We start from the raw sequence: 24,619 nt of genomic DNA, 5'->3' as shown, positions 1-24,619 counted from the left end.
GGCTCCCCCTGACCGCGACTGTCTGAACTCCATTTCCCGACGGCTGGAAAAGACCCTGCACCCGCAGCCCCCAGCCCCTAAAGAAACGGAACTTCTGTGCAGGAGTGACCCCCAGGAGGCCCTCTCCCTTGCCCAGGTGGTGGCTACCCCGAGGAGCCCCCCCCCTTGCCTGCATCGCTGAAGAGACCCCTTGGTCTCTCATAGGAAACCATTACAAACCCGACGCGTGTTTGCACACTGCACCCGGCCGCCCCCGTGCTGCTGAGGGTGTACTTTTTGTGCTGACTTGTGTCCCCCCCCCGGTGCCCTACAAAACCCCCCTGGTCTGCCCTCCGAAGACGCGGGTACTTACCTGCTGGCAGACTGGAACCAGGGCACCCCCTTCTCTCCATTGAAGCCTATGTGTTTTGGGCACCTCTTTGACCTTTGCACCTGACCGGCCCTGAGCTGCTGGTGTGATAACTTTGGGGTTGCTCTGAACCCCCAACAGTGGGCTACCTTGGACCAAAAACTGAAACCTGTAAGTGACTTACTTACCTGTTAAAACTAACAATAACTTACCTCCCCCAGGAACTGTGAAAATTGCACTAAGTGTCCACTTTTAAAACAGCTTATTGTGTTTTATGTTAAAAGTATACATGCTAAAGTAATGATTCAAAGTTCCTAGAGTACTTACCTGCAATACCTTTCAAATGAGATATTACATGTAAAATTTGAACCTGTGGTTCTTAAAATAAACTAAGAAAAGATATTTTTCTATAACAAAACCTATTGGCTGGATTGGTCTCTGAGTGTGTGTACCTCATTTATTGTCTATGTACAACAAATGCTTAACACTACTCCTTGGATAAGCCTACTGCTCGACCACACTACCACAAAATAGAGCATTAGTATTATCTCTTTTTGCCACTATCTTACCTCTAAGGGGAACCCTTGGACTCTGTGCATGCTATTCCTTACTTTGAAATAGCACATACAGAGCCAACTTCCTACATTATGTCTTTGCCAAGGCTTGTTGGTGGATTTTCCACGCCACTGACAGACTGCAATCTTCCATTCGCTGTGGGGCGTCGACTGAAACCTTCATGAACTCTTCACCTGCTCCAGGGCTGCATTCCTGACCGTCTTCGTCCTACTGTTGATGCACCGGACTCTTCCGTGACTTCTGGACTTGGTCCCCTTCAACAGGTCCTCCTCTTCAGGAATCCACCGCTAGTTTCTTGCAGTCCTTTTGGGTGGTTTGACAAAAATAAAGTAACTTACTCCTTTCTTCCTGGTTGCTAGGGGGCACTGTGGTACTTAACTTTGGGATTTCCCAGTACCCCTAGTGCCCTCTATACATTCCACTTACCTAGGTGGGGGTCCTGTGTCCGCTTTCTATTTTTAAAACTATATGGATGGGGCTCCTCCTAGGGTCACTATTGTCTAATTGCATTTGCACTGTTTTCTATCGCTTTCTACGACTACTGCTGGTTACTAGTATACATATCTAGTGTGTTACTTAACTCCTATTGAGGGTTGCCTCTAGTACTTTTGGTATTGTGTCACTAAAATAAGGTACCTTTATTTTGTAACACTAAATGTTTTTTCGTGTGTGAGCGCTGTGTAACTACAGTGGTATTGCATGAGCTTTGCATGCTTCCTAGATAAGCCTTGGCTGCTTATCCACAGCTACCTCTAGAGAGCCTTGCGTCTAGACACTGCCTACACTACACAAATAGGGGATACCCCGGCCTGGTGTAAGTACTTCAGGTACCCACCATAAAACAGGCCAGCTTCCTACACCTGGCCACTTCCTACGTCTGATAACTGATAGACACAGCCGTGGCATAACTGCTCTTGTAGATATGCCATCACATTTAATATAATACACCCTGCATTAGGGCTGTCAGGCCTGCTGTATGGGTGACTTACATATATTGCATACAGTGTTAGGGGATATGACACAGGTATGTGTGACATGTGTAGTCGTTTTGGTCTGCACCAAGACATGTATCCTGCAATGGAAGCCTGTCATGTGCTTGGCGAGGAGTCCCCTTAGGGTGGCTCAATTTGTGCGGCAGCCCTTAGGGATCTTCTTTAGCACCTCAGGCCCAAAACACCAGGGGTACCATTCACTAGGCACTTAAAAGAGGGTGCTAAAGGATTTGCCAATTGGGGAAACTGTACAGTTTAGGGAAAGATCTGGCAAAGGGGATCTGACTAGCAGGAAACCAGTGCACTTTCAGTCGAAATCACATCAGATACCAAGTAAAATGTGGGGGGGGGGGGGGGGAGGGTCAACCATGTTAAAAAAAAAAAAAAAGACACTTCCATACACTCACATTAAGTCCAGGAGACCAGTCCTATAGGTCATAGTAAAGTAACCCTATGCACTATATATTTATTCACCATAGGATAACATTAATACTTGAAGTCACAGTAGAAGTGTATTTTATTGTGATTTGAAAATTGATACCTCAAAAAGTACTTACCCGATTATGATGATCTTGGTGTCTAAATTCATACAGAAATATGTTTTTATTAATTGGTTTCGAATTTCTTTATTGAATGTCTCTCGCTTACTGGCGGTGTGAGTGCAATAAATGCTTAACACTATCCTCTGATAAGCCTAACTGCTCACCCACAATACCACAAAAGAGCTTTTGGGATTATTAGTGTAACCCCTGTAAATCAATAAGGGTCGCCTGGACTATCTGCATGGTGTCCCCTTACAATGGCATACAACAGACAGCCAGGTTCCTACAAAGACGGACATCAAATCGGATTTCAAGTGCATGCAGGTGTAAAAGGAGCATTTTTGATGGTGTTGATGACAAAGGTCTCTGGAACCTTGCCCTATAAGAAAATACTTAATATAGTTGAGCTGGGTTCAGTGCCTCTTCTTCACACTTCCCTTTCAACCTGCTGAGCTGTGTCAGTCCAATATTTTTTGGAACCAGACGGATGTTCTGCCCTCAGCATGATCCTGTGCAGATTCATATTTACTAATTAAGTAAAATGCAAAATGTGACGAGGGACATGAGGTAGTGGTTATTCTGAAAATGATTTTGAGGTCCTTGATTCTCCTACGATAGAATCATTCAGAATACTTCCAGGTTTCTTTAAAAGTTAATTAAGTGTCCCCAATAGCAGACTTTCAAAAGAAAATAGGGAACTGGAGTTTCAATTAAGGATCCTTATCGACAAACTGTACCATTAACACACTGATCTCCCTAGCCAATGATATAACTTATTTGTTGTGACGCATGAATGATTAGCAATCAATGCAAAACATGTATTACCTGTTTAAATAAGAGGTGCCTGAACTTGCAATTTCCTCTTGCCCCTGAGTGACATAAAAGAACATCGGTTTGTCTGGCTGTGGCCACTGGAAATCAAATCCTTTTTTCACACGATCAGCTAAAAGGAAGAGGTTAAGATATTTTTGTTTTATAACGGCACAGGGTGCAGCTTTGTAAAAGAAATGCAAACAGGATGGGGGAACACAAGACAGGCATACTGAAATATGGTCTGCAAACTACTTCAGTAAAAACGGTACTGTTAACCTCTACAGCTAGTAAATCTGCTATGGTCAATTAATCCTTATATAATCCACACTTAAGGATGGAAAACAAGTTACTTACCTGTAACGACAATTCTCCAGCATTGGATTTTTCATAAATTCAGACTGAAGTATTCCCTGAAGTCTGACTGGGAGTGTTAATAAAGAAGTGGAAGAAATTGACCTCTTTCTTGGCATGGTTACCCCCATTTTTTGCCTGTTGTCAGTGTGTTTGACTGTGTTCGACTGTGTTCACTGGTATCCTGTTAACCAGGACCATAGTGATTATGCTCTTTCCCTTCTAGCTTGGTAACTGTACCTTTTTCTTCTAACAATTGGCATACTGGTCCCCTCAATTTAAGTCCCTAGTATGTGGTACCAAGGTAGCCAGGGCATTGTGGTTCCAGGGGATCCCTGCGGGCTGCAGCAGTTATTCTGTCACCCATAGGGAGCCCATGCAAAGGGTTTTGCAGGCCTACCATTGCAGTCTGTGTGAAACGGGTGCATGACCAGTTTTCACTATAGGTCACTGCACCAGGTCACTCTAAGTCACGCCTATGGTAGGCCCTCTCAGCCCAGAGGGCAGGGTGCAGGTACCTGTGTGTGAGGGCACCCCTGCACTAGCAGAGATGGCCCCACAAACTCCAGGCCCATTTTCCTGGACTTTGTGAGTGCGGGGACACCATTTTTATGTGTGTACTGGACATAGGTCACTACCTATGTCCAGCTACATAATGGTAACTCCGAACCTGGGCATGTTTGGTATCCAACATGTCGGAATCATACCCCAATACTGTTGCAGGTCTATTTCTGTTGGGAAAGGGAGGTAACACCTTCCCCCTTTGGAAATAGGAGGGACTATCGTGGGGCGGGGGTAGCCTTCCCAAGCCACTGGTATGCTTTGAAGGGCACATTTGGCGGCCTCCTTGCATATAAACCAGTCCACACCGGCTCGTGTCACCTCCATCAAGAGATCTTCTGCACCTGCATAAGCATGTAGACTTATAGTCCTGGTTACCTGATGGTAGTTGTAGGAGGCTGGCTCAGTTTATTGTGTACACCTCTATGGTATGGCGTCCTATACTGTGTCCAGGAAATCCTTAGCGATAGTGTTTAGGTGTCCAAATAGCAAAAGCTTTCTAGGGGTAGCTGTGGTGAGCAGCTAAATCTTATCCAGGAGGAGTCTTAAGCACTTGCAATACCACAATAGTCATTCAGTAACTGTTCACAAGAAAGAACCACACCAGGTGTTGCAAAAAATAAAGTATTCTTTATTACAACACTAAGATTATACTAACATTGGTATATCTCCACTTGTGGATATCACCACACAAAATATACAGCTAGCAACAAGCAGGAAAAGCATAGAAATACACAGGACCCTATGGGGGGAGGGGGGCGTTTATACTAAAACCGGTATACAAATGGAGGTGCTCAACCAAGGTAAGTGTGTTCAAATCCCAGGGGCTGGGGGAGTAAGAAATTACCAGAGCTAAGGTACTAGAAACCCCACAGGAACCCAGGTGCAGAGTTATCGAGCCAAGTGTCCCATAGGCCAGCACAGGACCATTACAGTTGGAATTTTGTGGATTCAGGACCCTTCCAGTGGACCCTGAGGAAACCAGTTGACACAAAGAAGGTTGGATAGTGCCCCCACCTGTGGATAACTGAAAGACTGGAGAACCTACACCAAGGATCCCAGTTGCATAGGGGTGAACTGACGTTAGAAACCTTTGCTGGATCCAATAGAAGCCTAGATTGTCCAGCTGCTGTTGCAACATGTGGACCAGGTCGGTGAAACACAAGGGTGGATTCTGGACCTGAAGAACCTGAAAAAGAAGGGCAGCGTCCAGACCACATGGAGATGTCCAGGCAGTGCAGGTAGGCAATGCCCACCCTCTTGGAGGTGAAGTACCTGCAGGATGGTGAAGCAAGAAGTCCAGTTGTGGAGTCCAGGGGATGCAAGAGATCCTTGGAATCACCCATGAGCTGCCCCACGTTGGTTGCCGGATTGCAGAAGGGTCTGTGACAAGCAGGACTACCAACAAGCCTTGGCAAACTTAATTCTTTGTTGCCAGGAAGATTGTAGGTTTTTGAGGACCAGCAAGGTCCTAGTGACTCGACTCTAATGACGAACGCAATAGCATCAGATATGTGCATTTTAAACAGATGCCTGTTACTTAATCACAGCATGCTTGGTGCATCCTTCAAAAACATATGTTTGAGCTTGCAGTGACAAGACAAATAAAAGTTTGGAATCTGTGGTAGTTCGAATTGTCTGGGCAGCCAGACTGACATGGAGAAGAGAGATGACGCTTGTTCAAATTCAATAATTATTTGTTTTGCTACAATGGATGTTTGCGCAGCTGAACAACCATTAATATCTCTCAGCTAAGTGCCTTTTTTATTTGCCTTGGAAATATGTAGGTCAGGGTTGGTCTTACTGGGATTTGCACACTGTGCGTACCACTCTGAGATGCACTGACTACAAGAAGTCGGGACTGAGCTGGAGGGAAGAAAAAGCAGCAAGTTATAGGGTGGGAACAGTGTAGGAAGCTGGCCTGGTGTGTGGTAGGTACTTGTGGTACTTACACCTTATACCAGGTCCAGGTAACCCCTATTAGTGTAGTGTAGGTAGTGTCTAGAAGCCCGGCTCTCTAAAAGTAGCCGTGGACGAGCAGCCAAGGCTTATCTAGGGGACATGTAAAGCTCATGCAATACCACTGTAGACACACAGCACTTACTCACATGAAAGGAAACACTCAGTGTTACAAAAATGAAGGTACTTTATTTTAGTGACAATACCAAAAAGTACTAGAGAGTCAACCCTCCAATAGGAGGTAAGTTACACTAGATATGTACAGTAGTAATCCACAATAGGCATAGAAAGTGATAGAAAACAGTGCAAATGCAGATAGACAATAGTGATCTTAGGGGGAGCCCAAACCATATACTAACAGAAATGAAATACGAACACAGGACCCCCACCTAGTAAGTGGAATGTGTAGAGGGGAGCTGAGGGTACTAGGAAACCCCAAAGGTAAGAACCAGGTACCCCCTAGCGATCAGGAGGAAAGGAGTAAGTTACTAGATTTTCCCCAAACCACCCAAAAGGATGGAAAAGAAGAAAATGCAACACCCAGACAAGACTGAAAGAAACCAGTGGTGGATTCCTGAAAAGGAAGACCTGTGGAAGAAGGGGATCAAGTTTATAAGTCACAGAAGAGTCCAGGTGGAGTAGGAGTTACTAACCACCCAGCTGTGGATGCATCAGTTGGTCGACGGTAGGATGAATACGGTCAGGAATGCAGCCCTGGAGCAGGTGAAGAGTTCCTGGAGGATGCAGTCGACGTGCCAAGCCGGATGGATGATTGCAGTCGGTCAGTGGCGTGGAAAAGACACCAACAAGCCGTGGTAAAGGCAGAAGTCGCGGTGAAGAAAAAGTGGAGCTGCTGGGGACCAGCAAGGTCCAGGAGGACTCAACCCACAGTGGGAGTCCTAAGGGGACCGACCTTCAGCAAGGTACAGAGTTCAAAGATGAAGAGGCAGCCCCCACAGAAGACTCACTGGAAGAGGAACCAAGAGTCAGAGAGGAGCCCGCGCAGCACTACTGGAGAAGGGTCGCATGCAGAGGGTTGTGCATCGCAGGAAGGAGTGCTGGGGGCTACACAGAGCCTGAAGATCCCATGGAGGAGATGCAAACAAGCCTTGGCAGCTGCAAGAGACACAATGCATGGGGGTACTGTCCTGCGTGGGAAGGCAAGGGCTTACCTCCACCAAAGTTGGTCAGCTGGCAGAGAGGACCAAGAGGACTACTCCAGACCACCACCTGTGATGCAGGATCCACGCAGCTCAGGATGAGAGGCGATTCACACAGCCAGTCATTGTTGCAGTTGGTGCCTGTAGATGCAGGGGAGCAACTCCTTCATGCAAACTGAAATCCATTCTTCCTTCTCGTGCAGACTGAAGACTTGCTGCCCTAAGAGGATGCACAGCCGGGGAAACGTTGCAGAAGCTGGAAGGAGCCATGGAAACCATGTTGCAAGCAGAGTCTTTGTCGTGGATGCAGATTGTCGGTTCCTGGAAGGTCCAGTCGCAGTTCCAGTGGTTAGAAGTCAAAGTAGAGGTTGCAGAGGAGTCCTGCTGGAATCTTGCAAGCAATCTGAGGACCCACCCAAGAGAGAGACCCTAAATAGCCCTGAGAGGGGATTGGTTACAGTCAGGTGACCACCTATCAGGAAGGGGCTCAGACGTCACCTGCCTGACCTCTCAGATGCTCCCAGAGATCCCTGCCAACCTTGGATTCAAGATGGCAAAACCCAGGGACCCTCTGGAGGAGCTTTTGGCACCACACCTGGGGTGGCGATGGACAGGGGAGAGGACCCTGAACCCGAGTTGACTGGTTTATGCACAGAGGCCACCAAATGTGCCCTTAAAAGCATACCAGTGGCTTGGAGAGGCTACCCCTCCCAAGCCATGTAACACCCATTTCCCAAAGGGAGAGCGTGTTACACCCCCACCCCCCATGGAAATCCTTTATTCTGCCTTCCTGGGCTTGAGCTGTTCAAGCAGCAGGAGGGCAGGAATCGGTCTGAGGTGTGGCAGCAGCTTGGGCTGCCTGTAAAACCCAGAAGGCTAGTAGGAGCAATGCTGGGGGTCTTCTAAGGAGCCCCCAAAGTGCATGGAATCATACTTCCAATACTGGCAACAGTATTGGGGTATGATTCCGACATGTTGGATACCAAACATACCTTGCTTCGGAGTTACCATTATGTAGCTAGACATAGGTAGTGACCTGTGTCCAGTACACAAATAAAATGGCGTCCCTGCACTCAGGAAGTCCATGAAAATGGAACTGGAGTTTGTGAGGGCATCGGTGCTAGTGCAGGGGTACCCTCACACATAGGTGCTTGCCCCCTGCCCTCTGGGCTAGGAGAGCCTGCCATAGGGGTGACTTAGTGACCTGGTGCAGGGACCTGTACAGAAAAGGGTGCACACACCCTTTCACGCAGGCTGCAATGGCAGTCCTGCAGATACACTTTGCATAGGCTCCCCATGGGTGGCATACATGCTGCAGCCCATGGGAATCCCTTTGTACCCCAGTGCCCTTGGGTAACATTATTAGGGTCTTCCATGGGGGCACCAGTATGCCAAATGTGGAGTGTAAGTGGTTCAAGTAACCACGTTTGAAGGGGAGAGAGCATAATCACTGCGGTCCTGGTTAACAGGATCCCAGTGAGCACAGTCAAATACATTGACAACAGGCTGAAAATGGAGGTAACCATGCCAAGAAAGATGATACTTTCCTACACATAAAAACGAACTGACCTAACTTGCCTCTGAGGCATGGTGATATCCTGGAGGAAGAGTGATGCTCTTAAAGATGCTGAAATGATCTTCCTGCTTAGTACTGCTTATCTGCTGGCATTGTCCTCCATTCCCTTTCACTTTTCTTTCATAAAGTTTGTGAAAGATGTTTTCTGGTCACTTACCATGTGGGCTCATTTTCCAACCTGCTTTTGATATATGCTTCCACAAACATGAAATAGGAAGGTAGAGATGGCTGTTCTATTGATGTTTTTTTAATTAAGTGTTTTTTTTGTTGTGCCCCAGTCACATTGTGAATCACCTTGTGAGAGCAAAGTGCAAGGAGGTGACTCTTCATAAGGACGGGCCTCTGGGAGAGACTGTTTTGGAGTGCTACAACTGCGGATGTCGCAATGCGTTCCTGCTTGGATTTATTCCTGCCAAGGCCGACTCTGTGGTTATTCTGTTGTGTAGGTGAGTTATGTTTTCAAACGTTTTAATTTAATTATATCAATTATTATAATGAGCACTGAAACAACACTTTTAAAATAAGTTGATTCTCAATGTAAATAGTAATGTTAATGGTATACAGTTTGTCATCCTCGAAGGATCAAAACCTAGACTGGCCTCTGGAACCTGCTTTTTGCAGTCCACACCAGTTGTCTCCAGTGAACACTTATCTGGCCCAATTACATATAACAATGATTAATACCATTTGGTGGCAGTAGTGTTGATTTATGCATTATTGTATAGTTTTGAATAGTCTCCTTTTATGCCATGTTGGTGGTCAAGAGTTTTGAATTGATTCCTATTCCTTTCCCTGGGATGCCTCCTTGTTTTTAGGCAGGTCTGTAAGCTCATTCTTGTTTAAAATGAGAAACTTTAATAAGAAAACAAGGAGTGCCTTCTAAGCACTTACATTATATTTTATGTGAGCTGCACATCTAGCCTTCTACTTAATACGCAGCTGGTACCTAATGTAGTGCCTACATTTTAAAGTTTGTGGCCCATGTTTCTTTTCCTTTCGGCGTGCATGCTTTTTCATCTAGTATTTTGGTTGATGCTTGCAATGCGATACAGCTCTTTGGTTGACCATAATATAATCTCTAGGTGTGATATATTCTGTTGACACTTCTACTTTGCAGATTCTCCTAAGGTAACCATTCACTACTTAGATATGTCTGCTCTATTTCCTGGATGGAATACCATTTAGTAAGTTTAGGAATGAATGGTAGCTTTCATTCTATATTAAGTCCTTCCAACTACTTGACTGCAAAGCTAATCATGAACATGCCCTGGCTCCAGAGATCTCTCTGCTGGTGAGCCGTATCATTGCAGAACTCTACCCCCCACCTCCCCAAACCATATAACACCTATTTCCAAAGGGAGAGGGTGTAACCCCCTCTCCCAAAGGAAATCCTTTGTTCTGCCTTCCTGGGCTTGAGCTGTTCAAGCAGCTGAAGGGCCGAAACCTGCTGAGGGGTAACAGAAGCCTGGGCTGCCCAGAAACCCCCAGAAGGCAGGTAGGAGCCTATGTCCAGTACATGCATAGAAAGGCGTTCCCGCCCTCATGAAGTCCATGAAATTGGCACTGGAGTTGATTGGGGAACCTCTGCTAGTGCAGCAGGGCCCTCACACAGGTACTTGCACCCTGCCTTCTGGTCCAGGAGGGACTGTCATGGGGTGACTTGCAGTGAACTGGTGCAGTGACTTGTAGTGAAAAAGGGTGCATGCACCCTTTCACGCAGGCTGCAATGGCAGGCTTGCAGAACACTTTGGATGGGCTCCCAGTGGGTAGCATAATACATGCTACATCCCTGGGGATCCCCTGGCATCCTAATGCCCTGGGTACCATATTCTAGGGTCTTGCATGGGGGCACCAGTATGCCAAATGTGGGGTGAAAGTAACTATGTTACTAAGTTAGAAGGGAGAGTGCATAATCACTAGGGTCCTGGTTAGCAGGATCCCAGTGAACACAGTCAAAGCATACTGACTGTGGGCAGAAAATGAGGGTAACCTTGCCAAGAAAGAGGGTACTTCCCCACAGACAGCCTTCCCGGAAAGCGAACATGCATTGCTTCCATTCCTCTGGTTTGAGGGGTGAGAGGAGACAATGAATTAAGGAAAATGGAGAGAGGGCCGACCTTAAAGTTGATTAGGGCCTTGATAGGAAGGGGCTGCTAGTTACTTGCATTTCCTGAGCACTGCAGGTTTGGTAGATAAGCATGAGGCTGGACTGCAGTTTCTATTGCTCAGGAGTGGGCGTTGTCTAGGCAGGTCTGTTCCTTTTGTGTGTCGTATTACTCATACAGGAAGGCTGAATGACAGCCTGGTGCAAGATCTCACCCTCCATTTAATGATGTGGGTGTTCCAGACTGGAGGCAGGCCCAGCACTACTCACCCAGAGAAGCATTACTTGAAACAAACTTACTAAAACAGACTGGTCGCCTTTATCTCTGCGCTCAGAGGGAAAGGAGAACAGCATCTCTAGCACAAACATTTCAAATACACACACTACTGTTTTTGCGGTTTCCTTCAGTCCGATTTCATGGACAATTTGAAACCTTATTTTTAAGTTGTGGATGGTGATAGTGTGCATGATTGGTTTCTCTTGGCACAAGGTGGTATTTTAACACATGCAAATAATATTTCCTTCTGCAGTTTGTGATGCTATCATGAAGCCTTCACAATATTCCTAAAAGCACTGCAGGAAAACTGTCTTGACTTAAAACGTCTGTCGACTCACCTTTTTCTTTCAAATAAATCTCTTTTTTAATCCTATGCATGCCTTCTCTCTCTCAGTGTACAGCTTGCTTTAAGTCACATGTATGTTTTGCCCTAAAACCCTATTTTATCTGTGCAAGTTACCCACACCTCATTTCAAAGACCACAACCTCTGTGTTAAGTCCTACCCTGCATTCAAACAATACCTAGTCTTCAGTAGCTCATTTATTAAAACCGCTAACCAATGCATTAATTCACATAACCCACCGCCCCTAAAGATTACAGCTAATTCCTAATAACTTAATATGTCACATAGAAGCAGGAGTATAATCATAGCATGGTTTTGCTAAAAGCACAAGGCTAAATCTAATATCAAACAATAAAATGAATAACAACCACAGAATCGGAAGCAGTGTGGTGCCAGGAGTGTAGCGCTACAGCACCTGGTATGGGGTAGTAAGTGCTCTATAAATGCAATACAAATACAATATATAAAACTTATGCTAGCAGTAATATCAATAACAGTCAGCCGTTGGGCAGTTGACTGCATTCCATACAGGGCGCATAATAATTCACTGTTAGTGTATGGCATTCTTACATTCAATTAGGACAAAACTGCTAGGGGGCATGCCCATCATCCAATTCTATACCAGTCCGCATAAAATAAACCACCTGTCACTAACTGAAGCGGGGCCGTCTCCTCTAGCAGGAGGAAAATTCTATTTGGCTGTTAAACACACTGCCAACCATTCTCTGGCCTTTGGATTTTAAAATGTAAAAGTGTGACAAGTGTCATATTTAGCCCCATTTTGGATGAAGGCATTTCCCTTTTTGAAATCTCACAATGAGGAGAATAAATTTAAATCTCAAAGCTGCAAGATGAACAGGCTGCGAAAAGTGATTTCTTCTTCTGTTAGCTGTGGTGACAGTGGGCTGTCATATACAAAGAACTCCCTAGCCCAGATTTTGATAAAATTCCACTAAAAACAACTCCGTACTTTAGGTCTGAAGACCTGGCTAGTCAAATCCAGAGCAGATCAAAAATGTAACTTCAAGGTTCAGTGAGATAAGAGCAGAGCTCTGCCAGGGGACTCTGTCACACAAGGTGAATGGTAGAAATCTGAGCTATGGTGGCCTCTAAGGGGAGAAGTGGAACACTTAATCTTCAACCTCATTGGCTGTAGTTTAGGTTCTTTCAAATGAGGTCGATGTGTGACTAAATATACAAGGTGTTGTCACTGTATACTGTTATTTAATGTACTAGAGATTCCCAGCCTGGCAACATGGAATGAGTCACACGTGAATATATAAAAGATCTAATGTGGGAGAACTGAAGAAATCTACCATATGCTGCTGGTCAATGAGGATTTTAATTAGTACACCCCTGCAGATCCCAACTAGCTACACAATACAACCCCTTTTTGAAATCTCACAAGGACCATCAGATATGAGATATTACCAATCACAATTTCTCCCTTTAACCTACACCTACTCAGGACCATTAACTTTAAACAAAATATTTCAGAATGCACAACCCAGTGCAGTAACCAGTAAAGTTGACTGGTTATATCTTCAACTATAAACTGCATGCCTATTCCTCACAACTGTTCATTAATCAGCTAAGCACTGCTTCTCATTATACAATAACTGCTCCTGAGTGGTCCTCGTGGAAGACAAACTATTCCCCCACACAGGATCAAAACAAAGAGCAACACTTCCAGCCCCACACAGTACACAGTGTAGTGTGCTGCCCATGTAGGCAAGCGCTTCAGCACCCCACTTACGGGTAATAAGAGCTAAATAAACATTACAATACATTAACAGTTCAACAGCAGAGTACATTGGGTTTTACCCATTACCAATATGGCTATTTCCAATCTTTTCGCCATCTGACTCAGATTCCAAGAGTTAGGAACGTGAAGGGCTACAGGTCAGAGACATGTACAAATAAGACATCCAATGTTTTGACATATACAGCTTACCAAAGGGTGTGTAAAAGTATACCATACCTGCAGTGACTCCATTCTGAAGAGATCCTTCATAGAAAATGTTTGATGGGAATGCACTAAGTGCAGGATGCATGCGATACTGAACTTGAAGACGAATTGGGCGGATTCCCAAGACAACAAGCCTTTCAAAGAGGGACTGAGAAAGTCCAGCCTTTGCTGCTTTCTTACACATCACAACAGGACCAAGTTGGCAGTGATCACCTACCAGGATCAGCTGTTGAAAACAAGAGAAATTAGATTGTAAGAGAAGGTGTTGTATTGTCTTAGGGTCACATAGGCTATTGTCTGTCCTCTCTAAAATGTAATTCTAGTTACAGATATTGTGTTTTATCAGTTACAACAAACAACAACAGTAAAGGCAAAGTTGCTTAATGGCAATCCTAGCTCTCAATCAGGGAAATAAGCACTGCACTGTCCAATTCACACACTATATCACTCATTTTTACATTTTTGAAAGCATATTCTAGGATATATAGTTTTGTTAAGAAAAACAAATGAGAAAAACAGGGCAATGTAGTCAGACTAAAAAGCTGTTTACATTTCCTTCTGAGTCAAGGAACCTCCAGTGAAAGTGATAAGCACTGTACAGAATCTCCCCCCACCCCAAAAACAAAGCAATGATCATATTTGAAAAAACCTAGAGGCATGCCCTACCCAGCATCTGCCCTAGAATCTGAATGAAGACAGGTGTGTATCTGCTTGCTTTTTGCAAGAGAACATTCTTCTGCATAGGATCTGTATTGAGAGAGCTGAACCTGTACAAACGGACCCATAGTTAACAAAAAGATCCAAGATTTAAGTAGTCTTGTTTGATCTAGACGTAATTTGAATAAACCGCTTTCATAAAGTCTGTAAAGGTGTTTTAGCTGGATACTAAGGACTGTGAAAGAAGGAGAGCAAAACGGTCTAACTTGAAAATCAGTAATTACTTGTGGGTCAAAGTTTGAATGTGACATAATGACCAAACTTTTTTTTATTACAAAACAGTGGAAAGTACATGGAAGCACAGGGCTTGATTACTGCTTACTCTGTGCGCAGAAAAGAAGGAACCATGAGACTAATTAGTTACAAACGAGGAGAGGATATCCTAACTGGATGGAAAACCTTAAAAAGGGAGAGCCAAGTTCTGAGGATTCTGCTGCCAGGAAGTGGTGGTGGTGCAACAACTGTTATGGACAGTGCATGATGGGATTCTAGTGGAGTGTTTTATCATCTTCAATATACTGTATTTCTTTCCTTTTACACTTTGAAAAAAGGATTTTTAAAGAATGGCATGTTTAACGTAGTACCTAAATGAACAAGTTACTTAACTTCGGTAATGTTTTTCCTTGTGGATACAGTACCAACCTGTGGATTTCTCACCATTCGAATATCCCCCAATGCAACAGCATTCCACATAAACTTTTCTTCATAGTTCTCCATGTGGAGGAGGATGTCAATGCCACAGCTCCGAGTGCAACTCCGTTTGACATCGTGGAGCCATAATAAGCCCTTATCGGCTTGCTGACTTCAATTTACACCCACTTTTTTCGTGCCTTCGAGCCGAAAATATGAAACCAACACCACAAATACCACCTCTTGAGGTAAACTTATTTGAAAACTTTACATATAAATACATCATGCATATAAAAAATATACAAATATAATTTTTTGGTATATACAGGCAAGCAAACAGGGAGGAGGGCGGGTCAGTGAGAAATCCACAGGTAGATACTATACTGTAGGAAGTTGGCTCTGTATGTGCTATTTCAAAGTAAGGAATAGCATGTACAGAGTCCAAGGGTTCCCCTTAGGGGTAAAATAGTGGTAAAAAGAGATAATACTAATGCTCTATTTTGTGGTAGTGTGGTCGAGCAGTAGGCTTATCCAAGGAGTAGTGTTAAGCATTTGTTGTACATACACATAGACAATAAATGAGGTACACACACTCAGAGACAAATCCAGCCAATAGGTTTTTATATAGAAAAATATATTTTCTTAGTTTATTTTAAGAACCACAGGTTCAAATTCTACATGTAATATCTCCTTCGAAAGGTATTGCAGGTAAGTACTTTAGGAACTTCAAATCATCAAAATTGCATGTATACTTTTCAAGTTATTCACAAATAGCTATTTTAAAAGTGGACACTTAGTGCAATTTTCACAGTTCCTGGGGGAGGTAAGTTTTTGTTAGTTTTACCAGGTAAGTACGACACTTACAGGGTTCAGTTCTTGGTCCAAGGTAGCCCACCGTTGGGGGTTCAGAGCAACCCCAAAGTCACCACACCAGCAGCTCAGGGCCGGTCAGGTGCAGAGTTCAAAGTGGTGCCCAAAACACATAGGCTAGAATGGAGAGAAGGGGGTGCCCCGGTTCCGGTCTGCTTGCAGGTAAGTACCCGCGTCTTCGGAGGGCAGACCAGGGGGGTTTTGTAGGGCACCGGGGGGGACACAAGCCTACACAGAAATTTCACCCTCAGCAGCGCGGGGGCGGCCGGGTGCAGTGTAGCAACAAGCGTCGGGTTTGTAATGGAAGTCAATGGGAGATCTAGGGATCTCTTTAGCGCTGCAGGCAGGCAAGGGGGGGGTTCCTCGGGGAAACCTCCACTTGGTCAAGGGAGAGGGACTCCTGGGGGTCACTCCTCCAGTGAAAGTCCGGTCCGTCAGGTCCTGGGGGCTGCGGGTGCAGGGTCTCTCCCAGGTGTCGGGACTTAGGATTCAAAGAGTCGCGGTCAGGGGAAGCCTCGGGATTCCCTCTGCAGGCGGCGCTGTGGGGGCTCAGGGGGGACAGGTTTTTGTACTCACAGTCTTAGAGTAGTCCTGGGGTCCCTCCTGAGGTGTTGGATCGCCACCAGCCGAGTCGGGGTCGCCGGGTGCAGTGTTGCAAGTCTCACGCTTCTTGCGGGGAGCTTGCAGGGTTCTTTAAAGCTGCTGGAAACAAAGTTGCAGCTTTTCTTGGAGCAGGTCCGCTGTCCTCGGGAGTTTCTTGTCTTTTCGAAGCAGGGGCAGTCCTCAGAGGATGTCGAGGTCGCTGGTCCCTTTGGAAGGCGTCGCTGGAGCAGGATCTTTGGAAGGCAGGAGACAGGCCGGTGAGTTTCTGGAGCCAAGGCAGTTGTCGTCTTCTGGTCTTCCTCTGCAGGGGTTTTCAGCTAGGCAGTCCTTCTTCTTGTAGTTGCAGGAATCTAATTTTCTAGGGTTCAGGGTAGCCCTTAAATACTAAATTTAAGGGCGTGTTTAGGTCTGGGGGGTTAGTAGCCAATGGCCACTAGCCCTGAGGGTGGGTACACCCTCTTTGTGCCTCCTCCCAAGGGGAGGGGGTCACATCCCTAATCCTATTGGGGGAATCCTCCATCTGCAAGATGGAGGATTTCTAAAAGTTAGAGTCACCTCAGCTCAGGACACCTTAGGGGCTGTCCTGACTGGCCAGTGACTCCTCCTTGTTATTCTCATTATTTTCTCCGGCCTTGCCGCCAAAAGTGGGGCCTGGCCGGAGGGGGCGGGCAACTCCACTAGCTGGAGTGTCCTGCTGGGTTGGCACAAAGGAGGTGAGCCTTTGAGGCTCACCGCCAGGTGTGACAATTCCTGCCTGGGAGAGGTGTTAGCATCTCCACCCAGTGCAGGCTTTGTTACTGGCCTCAGAGTGACAAAGGCACTCTCCCCATGGGGCCAGCAACATGTCTCGGTTTGTGGCAGGCTGCTAAAACTAGTCAGCCTACACAGATAGTCGGTTAAGTTTCAGGGGGCACCTCTAAGGTGCCCTCTGTGGTGTATTTTACAATAAAATGTACACTGGCATCAGTGTGCATTTATTGTGCTGAGAAGTTTGATACCAAACTTCCCAGTTTTCAGTGTAGCCATTATGGTGCTGTGGAGTTCGTGTTTGACAGACTCCCAGACCATATACTCTTATGGCTACCCTGCACTTACAATGTCTAAGGTTTTGTTTAGACACTGTAGGGGTACCATGCTCATGCACTGGTACCCTCACCTATGGTATAGTGCACCCTGCCTTAGGGCTGTAAGGCCTGCTAGAGGGGTGTCTTACCTATACTGCATAGGCAGTGAGAGGCTGGCATGGCACCCTGAGGGGAGTGCCATGTCGACTTACTCGTTTTGTCCTCACTAGCACACACAAGCTGGCAAGCAGTGTGTCTGTGCTGAGTGAGGGGTCTCCAGGGTGGCATAAGACATGCTGCAGCCCTTAGAGACCTTCCTTGGCATCAGGGCCCTTGGTACTAGAAGTACCAGTTACAAGGGACTTATCTGGATGCCAGGGTCTGCCAATTGTGGATACAAAAGTACAGGTTAGGGAAAGAACACTGGTGCTGGGGCCTGGTTAGCAGGCCTCAGCACACTTTCAATTGTAAACATAGCATCAGCAAAGGCAAAAAGTCAGGGGGCAACCATGCCAAGGAGGCATTTCCTTACATATACCCACCAGAAAAAGCGTTACCGAAGGTAAGTAACTTATTCTTCTGATATACACATCTACCTGTGGATTCCTCTCATTTTGAAAATAATCCATAAGCAGTCCCCCACTCCGAGGTGGGTGCCTGTCTGCCTATACCAAAGAAATTCTGCAATACAGAACAAGTAAAATGACATCCCGCCTCACCTTTTAGACTAAGCAATAATGCTTTGCAAAGATGTGGAGGGAGGCCCAAGTTGCCGCTTTACAGATACCTACTGGTACACCCCTAGCCAAGGCAGAAGCAGAAGACCTAGCTGGAGTGGAATGCTACCTTTAGGAGACTCTTTCTTCACCATGACATAGCAGATCTTTATGCACAGGATGATTCACCTGGACAATATCCTCTTGTGCACAGCCTTGGCCTTCATATATCCAAAGTAGCCAACAAATTGCGGATCATCCAGCCGGAGATCACGTGTCCTGTCAATACAGAAGCTCACAGCCCTTTTGGGGTCCAAGCAATGAAGCCTTTGCTCCTCCTTAGAAGGATGGGCAAGAAACTAGGAAGGGTGATAGACTGGCCAAGTGAAACGGAGTCGCACTTTTGACAGGAAAGCAGCCCTGCTTCTCAACACCAACTTGTCTGAACAAAATGTGATGCAAGGAAGTTTATTACAAAGGGCCTGCAATTCACTGACCTGCCTAGCAGACAGTATTGCCAGCAGGAAAGCAGTCTTAAAACTAACCTCAAAGGACAATTGTGTAATGGTTTAAAAGGTCAACCCATTAAAAAAGTAAGAACCAAATTAAAATCCAACTGAGACATTACACATTTTTTAAAAAAGGAGCGGGAAGATATCTGATGGTAAGACCCTTTTTTTTTTTTTTTTTTTAACATTTTGCTGTTATACATATACAGTGCAGTTTATGACGGAAGTTGGCTCACAATTCTGTGTCTCAAGATGTTACATGATCTGATAAGGTACCACATAATACGTTATATCGTTACATCAATTTTGCAAGTTCTCTTCATTCAGTTCTTTTGTGCCTCGTATGTGTACCTGCAAGCTTTATGTGTGCCATACCACCAGTCAGATTACCATAGTCCCAAAACAGACTAAACTGAAGTTAAACTAGTGAGATGATGGCGCCCGTGTGGGTAGGTGGTTCAACTTTCTAGGATAAACCTCTTTACTTTTTCCCCCCAGAGCAGGATCAGTTCCCTACGTACTCCACGTCCACTCATTCCTAGAACGGCATGAGAAGATTGGTCGGCCGAACAAAGAAATGCTGAAAAAGCAGCCAAATAGCCTTTAACTGTCGCAATTGCATAACCTTGTTGCGCTAAGGAAAGCATAAAACACAAACTGTCCGTCAAATGGGCCTTTAAGGGGTCAACAGGATGTTCTTCCCACCACTTAAACCTAGCCCATCTGCCTGCATAGACAGTATTGGTGGAGTGTTGCTTGCCCAATAAAATAACATCCACCATGTCAGAGGGGGAGAAAAAAAATGGACTCTGGTTGCCCCATTCAATCTCCAGGAATGTAGGTGCAATCTCTTGAGGTGGGCATGTAGCACCTGCTCCTGCGAGAGGAGGTCCACACTGTGAGGGAGAGAGCGGAGGGCACAGTGACAGGTGAAGTAGTTCGGTGTACCATACCATTCGTGGCCAATCCAGGGCTATTAATATGACTTGGGTCTGATCTTGGCCAATCTTCCTCAGAACCTGAGGAATCAAGGATATTAGGGGGAAATAAGTAAAGTAGCTGGGAGCCCTAGTCCAATTGAAATGCTCCCTGCATTGGATACTGGAGGCTGCACAACAACGGGCAGTGCACATTCTCACAAGTAGCAAGAGGTCTAGGAGTCCCCTCCCTCTCCCAATAGCCAGAAGATTTATAGCACCACCTCCGGATGGACACGCCACTCGTCATCGGCTGAAAACTGCCAGCTAAGACTGTTGGCTAAAGACTGCCCACACATACGTTCAGAACTCCAGCCAAGTGATCTTCTACAATGCAAATCCAATGGTCCTGAACCCAGGACCACAGTCTCAGCGCCTCTCTGCATAGAAGATACAACTCTTCACCTCCCTGTTTGTTCACATATCACACTGCAGTAGTATTGGCTGTTAAGATATGAACCGACTGACTGCAAATGGGTGGAAGACCTTGAGAGCCAGACATATCACCCTCAGCTCCAACAAATTGATGTACAACAACTGTTCCTCTGGACTCCAAATTCCCACGATCTCCAGATTCCCCCAGATGTGCTCCCCACCCTAGCGTGGAGGAATCCGTTATCACTGTGGCCACCAAAGGCAGAAGACAAAAATGCTTCCCTTGTGATAGTTTTCCGTCGACACCCCATCATACGAAGATCCACTGCAGTCTCTCTGGAGATTCTGAATGACTGAGATCTCCACTGTGTTGAAACCACTGCCTGCAGAGGTACTACTGAAGGGCACAGAGGTGCCAGTGTATGGGTGACTGTAGGAAAGCACCCTTTTTGGCATGGTTAACCCCCACTTTTTGCCAGATTTCTGGTGTGGCTTCAACTGTTAGTGCACTGTTTACTTGTCAATAAGGTCCCCAGTGCCAGATCTCTTTTCCCAAAACTGCCCAGCTGTTTTGCACAATTGGCACACTCCTTAGCACCCACTGCAAGTCCCTAGTAAAGGACACCCCTGGTACCTAGGGCCTGGCGTACTAAGGAAGGTCTCTGAGGGTTGCAGCATCAGTTGTGCCATCCCCTGAGACCCTTCACCAAACTCAGTGCTGCCACTGCAGACTGCTTGTGGCAGGTCCCCTCTCACTGTGTGTGCCAGGTGTAAGTCACCCCTAAGGTAGTGTACATCAAGGCACATGTGAGGGCATAAATGCACAAGCAGATATGCGCTGCTATGTATTTGTCGATTCTAAAACATAGTAAGTGGGAAAGGAAGCCATCTTAAGTACATGTGATGGACACTGGTCATCATGAATTTCCCAGCTACAGGATGACTCCTCTGAATCCTGGGATGTTTGGTATCAAACATCTTAGAATAATAAATCTCAGTGATGGATTTATTAATAAATGCACACAGAGGGCACCTTAGAGGTGCCCCCTGGAAACTTACCAGCTACTAGCGCATTGACTGAATGGTTCTGGACAGTTCAGCTGCCACAGATGCGTTTCTGGCTCTCTAAGGTGACAGCCAGTGCTCTTGAGGGCTTGAGACAAAAGCCTGCACTGGGCAGAGGTGTTATCACCTCACACAGGCAGGATGGACATTCCAAGGCGAGAAGCTTCAAAGCTCTAGCCGCCTTTGTAATGCGACCCAGGTCTCTCCAGATGGTGGAGATGACTGGAGATGGTTCCAAGAAACCCAGAAGGTTTGCCTGCCTTCTACAAAGACTCAGACTCCAGTGAGCAACGGAACTGCTCTGCAACAAAGTTTCAAGAAAGGACGCTGCAGCCCCTGGAACTGCAAGAACCCGACATCTAGTGACCTCTGCACTCAACGACTACCACCAGAGGTGAAGCCAACCAATGGCGCCAGCCCAGCTCCCCAGCAGTCTAGAGTCCTAGTCTACTCAGGTTTCACCGCTCTTGGACTCCCCCAAGGTGCCTACAGCCTCTGCACACAGGCCCCACCTCTTCTGCAGCCTTGTGGTTAGAGGAAAGCTGGCACCTCACGGAACCACTGCACTAGTCGCCCCTGACCCAATCTGAGGTGGATCACTGGTGCCAAAGAAGTACCTTGGCTGCCCTGAGCTTGAGTCCATCCTGGGTCCAACCCTGTCAGACTCAGACGACGCCTGCAGCCTCAACACACAGAATCCCCTGACAGAGTGCTCCTGGGTGAGAAAACCTGATGCCTTAAGAACCCCCCTGCATCTGTCACCCCTGGGCACAGGGGAAGAGGACCAAAGGTGCACCTAAGTCCCTGAGTACCCCAAGTCTACTACCTACCTGCTTGTTGCCCCTGACTGGCTTCCCAGCTAGCGCCTGTAGCCTGTCACGAGGTTCAACTCTCAGAGAACCACTGGGCACTCAACGCCTTACTGCACCCCTGCACCCAGCCGCCCCGGTGCTGCCCGGTGTGACCTGCTGGTGTGGTTCTGATCAGTACCCAGTACTTACCTTTCCTCCCTGAGCTCGACCTCTTAAGTGGTTAACCCCGTGTTTGAACAATGTTTTGCTCCGTAGGATAACAGAGAGAACTCTGACAATTTCACTAAGTGTTGATTTCTAAAACTGCAAAGTATTTATGCTTAAAAGTCTTCTTACCTGATTACGAAGTTCTTGGGTCTGAAACTTAAAAAGTATTGTTATTTTTCTAAATTAGCCTCAGATTTATTCTTTGTCTCTCTCATTTACTGCCTCTGTGAGTACATCACATTCTTAGCACTACTCTCTGATAAGCCTAACTGCTCACCTACAATACCACAAAATAAAGCATTAGTCCAATCTACTTTTGTCTCAGCAAAACCAATTGGGGATCCACTGGACTCTGCACAGTACTTAATTTTAGTGTATTATATAGAGAGCCAGCTTCCTACATTGTTGTAACAGCGGATTGCGCTGAGAGGGCTCTAGGTGAGACTTGGGAATGTTGATGGAAAAGCCCAGGTCGTACAACAACTGAGTTGGCAACTACAATTGATGCAGCACCAACTGTGAAGACTTGGCCTTGAGCAGCCAATCGTCCAGGTAAGGGAATACTGGTATTTCCCACCTTCTGAGATGTGCTGCGACCATTGCCATCACCTTTGTGAAGACTCTAGGTGCGGAAGTAAGACTAAAAACAGAAGGCCCGCAAGCTGGTAATTTTGCGACCCCAACATGAACTGGAGATACTTCCTGTGCAATTGCAAAATGGCTGTGTGGAAATAAGCATCCTGCAAATTGACTGAAACCATTCAGCCTTCTTTGTCCAGAGCAAGAAGCACCTGTGCCAGGTTCAGCATTTTAAATTTGTACTGCTTGAGGAACCAATTCAAAGCCCTGAGGTCTAGGATCGGACGTAAACAACTGTCTTTTTTGGGAATCAGGAAATATTGTGACCACGTTCCTGCTCTGGAAACCAACTCCACTGTGCCTTTTAAGAGTAGAGTTTATACCTCTTGTCGCAGTAACAGAATATGTTCTTCGGAACAAAAATTGTGTGTGTGGGGGGGGGGGGCGCAAAGGTGGGGGAACTCCTGGAAGAGTAGGGCAGCCCCATTTTCAACAGTACTCAACACCCACAGGTCCGATGTAATGGACCTCCACTGTAGAAAATGAACCAACCTCCTAAGGGAAAAAGCATGCTCCAAGATGGCGGAACTAGGGCTTGCTTCCCTGAGACATTGACCAGGGAGGAAGAGGAAGGGTCATGGGCACCTCCACCCTCTAACTGCTATAGAGGGGATTTGATTGCTGCTGTTACGGATATTGTTGCCTTTTGTGAAAGGAAAATGATCGAAACCTCTGAACATTCGAAACTGCCTATAACCTTTTGGTTGTGATTGCAGGCCAAAAGATCATGCCATTGCCCTTGCTCTCTTTAAACCTTTCCAAAGCAGAGTCATATTCTGAACCAAACAATTTCGACCTATCAAATCGTAGGTCCAACAAGTACGTTTGGATGCCAGGAGAAAAAAAAAACAGTCCCGTCCCCCCTCCCCCTTTAACCAAGCATGCCTCCGGGACACAACTGACGACCCATATGCTCATACATTTACCAAGCACTACTGTGTAGATGTGTTAACTGCACAACAGGCAACAGTAGGTCAAGCTGTACTAAGAACATTATTTCAAACTACTTCAACTCCTACAGGCTGAACCACTGCTTTTTGGGGAGATAACTGCTTATTAGTCTATGCACAGCATGTGTATCTGCAGCTACACATGCCATCGAACGGAAAATGTCACTTACCCAGTGTACATCTGTTCGTGGCATTAGTCGCTGCAGATTCACATGCGCCCACCCACCTACCCGGGAGCCTGTAGCCGTTTAGAAGTAGATCTTAAACATTTGTAAATATATTACTTAAAACTTCATTATGTACATACGCATTCACTCCATTGCATGGGCACCATTACTAGCATACACAACTCCTACCTCACCCTCTGCGGGGAAAACAATCTAAGATGGAGTCGACGCCCATGCGCAATGGAGTCGAAATGGGAGGAGTCCCTCGGTCTCGTGACTCGAAAAGACTTCTTCGAAGAAAAACAACTTGTAACACTCCGAGCCCAACACCAGATGGCGGGATGTGCACAGCAGGTTTATCTGCAGCTACACATGCCATCGAACATATATATATATATATATATACATATATACACACACACACACACACACACACACACACACACACAATACATAATTAGAATCATGGGTAAAAAAATACTTAGTCAGACCGGTTTAAAGAGTGTGTGTGTGTATTTTATTATTATGACATAGTAGCAATACATATTTTCCAAAGAAACTATAAATAAATAGAAATATACATATAATCTGAAAAAAATATTTATCCACATAGGCATATGCAGTTCATAGTTGTTTGAAAAAGGTGGTTATGAAGGAAAGAGACAACTCTGGAGTAGTTTTCTGAAGACCAGAAAGTTATATATGGCTCTTATAGTTGGGGGTAATGAATTCTATAGTTTGGCTG

The 24,619-nt window shown here is 45.9% G+C and overlaps 1 protein-coding gene across 1 annotated transcript in view; it reads right to left on the bottom strand.

Moving 5' to 3' along the window:
* UPF1 (UPF1 RNA helicase and ATPase) overlaps window positions 1–24,619 on the bottom strand; it is a 493,404-nt gene that overhangs the window by 204,115 nt on the left and 264,670 nt on the right. The window contains exons 15-16 of the mRNA XM_069215891.1: window positions 13,586–13,799; window positions 3,285–3,402 (exon numbers count right to left, since the gene is read on the bottom strand). Of these exons, the coding sequence (XP_069071992.1) occupies window positions 3,285–3,402; window positions 13,586–13,799 (332 nt within the window). The remainder of the gene's footprint in view (window positions 1–3,284; window positions 3,403–13,585; window positions 13,800–24,619) is intronic.

The sequence above is a fragment of the Pleurodeles waltl genome, chromosome 12, assembly GCF_031143425.1.
Source record: "Pleurodeles waltl isolate 20211129_DDA chromosome 12, aPleWal1.hap1.20221129, whole genome shotgun sequence".
Taxonomy (NCBI): Eukaryota; Metazoa; Chordata; class Amphibia; order Caudata; family Salamandridae; genus Pleurodeles; species Pleurodeles waltl.
The sequence above is the reverse complement of the archived record's forward strand: the minus strand, read 5'-3'. Positions and strand labels throughout refer to the sequence as shown.